The 8482-nt window shown below is 41.5% G+C and overlaps 1 protein-coding gene across 1 annotated transcript in view; it reads right to left on the bottom strand.

The window, feature by feature from the left end:
- The window catches only part of LOC101862092, an 11514-nt gene extending 4566 nt beyond the window's left edge, over positions 1-6948 (bottom strand). The window contains exons 1-4 of the mRNA XM_035973697.1: positions 6567-6948; positions 3886-4003; positions 2751-3033; positions 1750-1879 (exon numbers count right to left, since the gene is read on the bottom strand). Coding sequence (XP_035829590.1) covers positions 1750-1879; positions 2751-3033; positions 3886-3957 — 485 coding nt within the window. The 5' untranslated portion in view covers positions 3958-4003; positions 6567-6948. The remainder of the gene's footprint in view (positions 1-1749; positions 1880-2750; positions 3034-3885; positions 4004-6566) is intronic.
- Between the last annotated feature and the right edge of the window lie 1534 nt (positions 6949-8482).

An 8482-nucleotide genomic window follows, 5' to 3' on the forward strand; every position in this document is an offset into this window, starting at 1 on the left:
TCCGTTGAACTGTGCCTGCGGTCCGTTTTCCCCCCCTTCTTTATCTTAGTAAGAAAATTACTGTGCACTTTAATAATAATAATAATAATAATATAAAACAACAACAACAACAACAACAACAACAACAACAACAACAACAACAACAACAACAACAAGAAGAAGTATAGAAATACAAGAATCTCCAATATTTCCATGTCCCCTTCCTTTTAAAAGATAAACCAAGAGGGCCCTTATGAGTTCTGCTTCTACTGAAAGTACTGTCTTGGAGACGTTACCTTATAAAATAAGAGAGAGAGATATGGTCTTATAAAGAAAGTAGTTCTGTCGAAGAGATGTTACCTTAATACATAAACTAGATCTATTTCTGTTCCGGAGATGTTACCTTATAAATGACGTAGTTTTGTTCTGCAAATGTTACCTTATAAATGTGAGGCAGCGTGGTGGAATCAGGCTCTTGTCAAAATAATCAAAGTGAACAAACTTGCATTTTTCTGCAGGTTTGTGAATTTTTATCAAAATTTTGTTTTTTGGCTCATCATCTTTCATGCCCATTAAAGAACTCATTTCTGTGTGGATTTTTCTGAACACAAAAGATGTAAATTTTCAGTTACCACGGACTCTTAAGCTAAGGAAATAACTAATTTTTGGCGGCCATTTTCTCACCAATTTTACCTTTGAAAACAAGTGACCCTCACCTCCTTCATTCTCAAATATCTTGACTTGTATTTAAGATAAGCGGATATTTTTTTCTTCCAAATAAAGACAAGTGAATAAGCTTTAAGATGATACCAATAACTCTATGTGCCCAAAAATTGACTAGAGCCTGATTCCACCACGCTGCCTCACAAATAAAGAAGTTCTGTTCCGAAATGATACCTCATAAATAAAATATTTCTGTTCTGCAGATGTTACCTTATAAATCAAATATAAGTTATGTTCCAGAGACATTACATTATAAGTTTTGAAGTAGTTCTGATCCGGAGATGTTATCTTATACATAAACTAGATCTAAGATAAGATAAGATACATCTTTATTGTCCAGATCCTGGCACATTGGTTTGGTGTTCCACCACGAGTATACACACACACACACACACACCCGCACACACACACACACACACACACACACACACACACACACACACACACACACACACACACACACACACACACACACACACACACACACAAAAACCATGCGGGTGGTTGGCGGGTGCTCTGTTGTGGTTTGCTCCTTCTTTTCTATCAAACATCTATCATCCCTTTCTCCCCTCCTTCTTTTTATGTTTGTTACTCTCTTGTAACACCTCTAATCTTCTGGCGCTCATATGACCTTATGCAGTTGCGAGTGCCGTAAAACCTCTACTAATACATACTAATACACAAACACACACACGTACACACGTGCACACACATGCACACACAAGTAGGCTTACAATCACATACATAATATAAATGAGCAGCAATATAAACAATAATAATAGTAAGCTAGATACACACTCAATGTTATTTTGATGCATGCTCTAAGGTCGTAAGTACACTAAACAAGATGGTTAAGATGGAAGCATTTTGATAGATGATAGTAAAAATGACATTCTGTATCTTTCTTTGTTACAGACCAGAAGCTACTTCTGTTCCGCAGATGTTAACTTACACATAAAGTAGATCTACTTCTGTTCCAAAGAAGTTACCTTACACATAAAGTAGATCTACTTCTGTTGTGGAGATGTTATATTATAAATTAAGTACTTTTGTTCTACAGATGTTACCTTATAAATAAAGTAGGTCAGTTTTGCCTGCGCCATAATGGTCTGGAACTTCCACAGAGTCTCCGATATCGTCTCCAGATCTTTCGGTGCCAACTGGCCCCTGAACAAGTCTGCGGGAGAGAGTACAACGTCTGGCGGAACTAGGTCAGGAAGAATTATATTTGGTCGCTTTTAATGACAAGCGGGCTAACCCAGTTTTAAGGTGTTTCCAAAAATCTTGACCTGCACCAAAAGTGGATATTGCCCTACCTAAAGGAGAAGTTGGTTTCATTGGTGTGTGTATTTCTGTCCCCGTGGTTTTATGCACCCCGCATAATTTAGCAAAATGTGATCATTTTTTGCCTAATTTCTGATTATTTTCCTTTATCATTCTTTGTTAACATTACAGAATCGCATAATTTCACATTTTTGGGCTCAGTTTGCATAATTTCAGAATTTTTCTTGCATAAAACGACGGGGACAGCCCTATAGTATATTCAGTGTTTAAGATCACTGATCCAGGTCACATACACATTTTACAAGAACCAAAGACTTCCTTGAAAAGAGTGTGTATTATAAATATCATGATACATTATATCAATATGATTTTTTAAATTGTGCGTTGTGTTGTTGTTACGCAAAGTTTCAACACTAAAATAATTAGGTCAAGGGTGGCACCCCAAACCCCATGCTAACTAAAAGTAATACGTACCACAAACAGACAAACAGATAAACAGATAAACATACTAACAGATAAACAGACAAACAGATAAACAGATAAACAGGCAAACAGACACAAATAGACAAACAGATAAATAGGCAAACAGATAAACAGATAAACAGGCAAACAGACAAACAGATAAACAGGCATACAGACAAAGAAACAAAGAGATCAACAGACACACCAACAAACAAACAGACAAACAGGCAAACAGACAGACAAACAGACAAACAAACAAACAAACAGACAAACAGGCAAACAACCAGAAGTAGGTCACCCACGCTCCAGGTTCCCCGGTAGTTCTGGCAAAGGCGGGAGGAGAGAGACGTTGACCTGCACCAGTTCTTTCAGAAGTTCAAGGTCTAGCTGTGACCCATTTATTTTCCCGCCGCTCTGCGAGTGGTCCAGGGACCCCTGTGAACTGACCAGCGCCGGCCGCGCCAGGAACTGGGGCAAGGCGACCTTGGGCATCTCCGCTCGTTTGATGATGGCGAAGATAACGGCCAGGCTGACCACAGAGGTGACGAGGAATATACAGCGTCCGTGGCGAGCCGGGGTGGACTTCTGGGGAATGAGAACAGAGTCTCCTAGTATAATACTATGTATGCGGAGGACTCTTCCTCCTTTGTACGCAGCCATTTGTCATCCAAGTTGTCAGCACCGCAAACTTCTCTTCGGGGCTTCAAACAATTCGAAAGGATAGGCACACCAGGCACGAACAATAGCTGCAACAACAACAACAACAACCAGAACAACAACAACAACAACAACAACAAAACAAGGATAACAACAAAGTCTTTAACAGCAAAAGCAACGGCAGCAGCAAAAACAACAACAACAAAACAAGGATAACAACAACGACAATAACTGCAAGAGCAACAATAACAACGACAGCAGCGGTAACAACAACGACTACGACAATCACAACAACCTAAACGACGGCGACGTCTACAACAATAACAACGACAACCGCACGGACAGCACAACAACAACAACATCGCCACCACCATCTCCCCACTAAAACCATAAATCCACAACAGCAACAACAAAATGGGACTACAACCCCCATCACCAACACCACAGTCACTGCCTACCCCCCCCCCCAACCACCACCACCAACAACAACAAAAACAACGAAACCACCACCGCTTCAGCCACCTACTACTGCTGCTGCTGCTGCTGCTGCTGCTGCTGCTGCTGCTGCTGCTGCTGCTGCTGCTGCTGCTGCTACAACAACAACTACTACTACTACTACTACTACTACTACTACAACTACTACTACTACTACTACTACTACTACTACTACTACTACTACTACTACAACAACTACTACTACTACTACTACTACTACTACTACTACTACTACTACTACTACTACTACTACTACTACTACTACTACTACTACAGGTGACAGACCTTCGCCCCAGCGACCTTGAGCGTGGCTGTACACTGTCCAGAGATCCCGTTGACCACCTGACCATGGGTCATCGTGTCTGCCCGTGCCAATAGGGCGGCGCTCACCTCACTCACACATCTGTGGGGTGGTGGGGGGAGGGGGAGGGGTGGTGGGGGAGGGGGAGGGGTGGTGGGGGAGGGGGAGGGGTAACAGCAGGACAAGCGTTAATTTTTATACAATTTATTTGTGAAGGGTGCTGACAAAATGAGCTAATTATCACAATCCACAAATGCAGATATTGGCCAAAAATCGACACCAGGGTCAAATGTCTAGGTTTTCTATCGAAGCAATATTCATTAAGTACTAAATGCCCTTAGTTATTTCATACTTACTAATGGTAAAATCTTAACTTATAAGCATGATGGATCTATTTCCATCGGGCTAAAATTTGAGAAGTAACTCATTTTATCAGCACACTTCACATTTAATGTCTCTAGTTGTTTCTACGCCCCCATCAACACAATTAGACCATTCAGAAGACGGACTTCGACCCTACATGTCAGGGCCAACCCCGGCTTGAATTAAAAGCCCTTGGAAACCGCAAATTATGTACGTTTGTTTCTGCCTCTGATCGACGTTTATCCACAACATCCAGGCAAAAACGTGTAAGTATGGTGTAGAGGAACATGTGAGGCAGCGTGGTGGAATCAGGCTCTCGTCAAAATAATGAAATTAAAGAAAACATAAGTTTTCTGCATGCTTAGCAATTTTTATCAAATTTTTGTTTTTTGGCTCAACGCCTTTTATGTCCATTTACAAACACAATCATTTGAGGATTTCACAGAAAAACAATGATTAAAGGCACAAAAATATAAATTTACAGTTTCCATGGACTCTCCAGCTTTAGAATTTACCAAGTTTTGGCGGCCATTTTCTCGTTAATTTTACCTCATAAACCAGGTGACCCCACCTCCTTCAATCCAAAATAATAATATCTCCACTTCTACTGAAGATGAATGAATACTTTTTTTTATATTGAAAGCAAGACGAATGAACAACCTTTAAGATGATACCAATAACTCTACATGCCCAAAAATTGACGAGAGCCTGATTCCACCACGCTGCCTCACAAATGATTAAAATTGCCCAACTGGCGGTAAAATGTCGTTTTCTTCGATTTTATTATTTTGACAAGCGTCTGACTTCACCACGCTGCCTCACATAATATTATTTCCGGTTTGTTTCGTTCTTCTTTTTTTTTTCTCCGCACGGGACTGAACACATCCGAATTTCTGCTGATCTAACTCATTGTCTCAATTGTCAGTGTACTATAAGTGTAGGCTTGTGTCAGATAACGAGCTCTTGTCTATAAATGTTGATAGTATGCTAAATCGTAGGGGGAATAGAAATTTCTCAATGTCATGTATGTATTGCATGAATTATACCGCCATGGAGTGGAAAAGTGATGCTATCAGTTTTTTTGGGGGGACGGAAAGGAATGATTAAGACAGACTAACGTGAAAATGGACATACGATCACCGGAGACCATTCTTCTAACAAGCTAAAAAAAAACAAACCGAGAGGCTATAAAAGAAAAGCGCAGAGGAAAGATCCGAAAAGGCATTTTGCAGCTTCACGACAACGCTTCAGCACACACTTCAACTCAAGAAAAGCTGCAGAAACAGCGCGAGAAAGTGGTTATGAAATTTTGCCACAACCACCCTTTTCCCCAGATATAGCCCCGTCCAACCTTTTTTCATTTCCCAAACTGACAAAAAATAAGATTTAAAAGGCAGGTATTTTGAAAGTGATGAAGAGGTCAAAGACGCGGAAGAAGGCTGGTTTTCTGACAACCAATTAGGCCTATACTTTGAAGCTAAATCAATTCCTTGTTTGTTTGTCAGAAAATACAACGGGCGCCTGTGGTGTAGCTGTTAGGCGCTTCACTGTCGCACGCGGGAGACACGAGTTCAATTCCCGAGTGGGGAGAAATATCTTTATCGAGTAGGCCCTATCTCGGTCTTTCTGCTGGGAGGTTGTAGATCTATCACTCTCAGCCCACTTTGGTCCTGACAGGCAGGGTGGGAAACCGTCCTCCTATGTGTGAGGCAGCGTGGTAGAATCAGGCTCTCGTCAATTTTTGGGCATGTCGAGTTATTAGTCTCATCGTAAAGCTTGTTCACCTGTGTTTATTTAGATGAAAAAAAAAAATCCATTTATCTTGGATACAAGTCGAGATATTTGCAAATGAAGGAGGTGGGGGTCACCTGTTTTCAGAGGTAAAATTATTGAGAAAATGGCAGGCAAAGATTAGTTATAATTTCCTTAGCTTAAGACTCCGTGGTAACTGAATATTTACTTTTTTTCTGCCTTTAATCAACGTTTTTCAGAAAAAATTCACACAGAAATGAGTTCTTAAATGGGCACGAGAGGTGTTGAACCAAAAAACAAAAATTTAATAACAATTCACAAACTGCGTAAAAATTCAAGTTTCTTTACTTTGATTATTTTGACGAGAGCCTGATTCCACCACGCTGCCTCACATATGATCTAACCTGTGTTGATAGGGGCGTACATAGACCAACATAAACCCCATCCCCCCCCCTCCCCCCTCCCATAAAAAAGAAAAGAAAAGAGGAAAATAAACCACAAACATGAACACGGACACGAACGCAACAGGAAAGCTTGACACAAAACTAACCAGACCAGGAGCGTTCTTTTAGCATCAAGGAAAGCACAAAAATATCCAAAGGAAAAATATCCATCAGGGATTCAGAAAATATCTTAGAATGACAAACATCAACCCACGGCAGCGACCTCTCTCTTCATGGCACGCCAGGGGCGCTCGTCGCACGCACAAACACATTCAGTAACACATCCATGTATCCTCTCTAAATAGCCTACACATACGTGTGTGTGTGTGTGTGTGTGTGTGTGTGTGTGTGTGTTTCAAGAAATAACTTCGCACCCTAGAAAATTCCCAATGATTTTTATATAACCCAATACGACGAATAACACAACACTATAAGGCTTCTAGTATGAGGGATGGATGGAAAACAGACCGGAAATCTGTGCAGAGAGAATCGATTGTTCTCACTGAGAAACGGAGAGGATACTGAACCCGAAAGAGGAAAGTTCCATCGCCATTATGCTTGGCAGGCAAAAGACTTCGTGAGGCTGTAATTTTGTATGCACACTAATTGGCTTCCTCTTTCGGCTGAAACATTTCATATATTTTATTTGGTGTTTTACGGCGTTTGCAAATGCATAAGGTCATATGAGCGCGTGGGGCACATTCAACATTTTCAGTTGGTTGGAAATTTTGAATTTTGCCCAGGTGGCGGCCGAAGCCTACTCTTATCGATTTTAGACCACCACGGGATCGTTAACATGCGCAACTTGCGCACGGGACCTCCGAGATTTTTTTGCCCTTGTCCGAGAAGGCTAGATATAGATCTTTCCTACCAGAAGATCAGGGGTGTACCTGAAAGACAGCAGTCAGAAGGAGCCAAATAGTAGCAGTAGAAAGGCTACAGAAAGAGTCAGGAGCCCAGAGGAGGGGGCAAAGGAGGTGAGGGCGTGGGGGCAGAAAGTGGAGACGAAATCAGACGACAGAACATTGCTAGAGAACAGGAAAGGAGGTGAATGGAGACCTTTTTAGAGAAGAACATTTTTCCGTCGCTACCCGGATTCGAACCCCGGACCTTTGAATGAGAGGCAAACACCTTAACCTCTTGACCACGAGAGCCTCCGAAACATTTCAGGTTTGAACAGAGTACTTGGGGAACAAAACCAGCTCTTTAGTAGCTTAGATTTTTTTTTCTCAAAACGTTTTTTTTTTAAACAATGGATTAATTTGATAATGTTTATGTCTGATCTCTGCAGTAGCTTTAACCCTATCCGTACGCCCTGGGGTCATTTTGTACCCCCCGGATTGTATTCTTCATATTTAAGAATACTTCTAGTACAAAGAACTTTTCGAAACTTTCAGTATTTCTCAAAAAATCATTTTGACAGACTGCTATGCAAAGCGTACAGATCAGATTAACAAACAAATTTCCTCTTTGGAAGTGGTGGCACAGAGTTCCCCACGTCGTATGGATACGATAGCAAAACACGATGTACGGTTAAACAATGGATTGATTTGATAATGTGTATGTCTGATCGCCGATGTCACTAAAAAGCTTTGTAGAACATGTAAGGATTCAGGCTTAGCAGAGCGGCTTCTCACTTCCCCAGCCTAATTGCTTACGTTGAACGACATCATCATTGATCCCACAAACTCACTATGTCTCTGAACCAACCAAAAAGACTATCGAAAACACTGTACTCGAAGCCCGTTCTAAACCTCGATTTCTCAACGTCTTCACAGCTTTTCGGAAGCCTTCGTGGGGGAAACGGTTTCCATGGTAACCACTGCGAGCGCGATTTCGATAGCCTCACGTTGAAACCCTCGCCAAGCCTGGGACTGAGAGAGGGAGAGGGAGAGGGAGAGGGAGAGGGAGATGGGAAGAGAGAGCCAGTGAGCGATCGAATATTCGCGTTCAATTATAGTGCGCGTGCGTGCAAAGGAGGAGGACTGGGGGGGGGGGGGGATGTTTAGGGTAATAATTAGGG

The sequence above is a fragment of the Aplysia californica genome, unplaced genomic scaffold (assembly GCF_000002075.1).
Source record: "Aplysia californica isolate F4 #8 unplaced genomic scaffold, AplCal3.0 scaffold01752, whole genome shotgun sequence".
NCBI lineage: Eukaryota > Metazoa > Mollusca > Gastropoda > Aplysiida > Aplysiidae > Aplysia > Aplysia californica.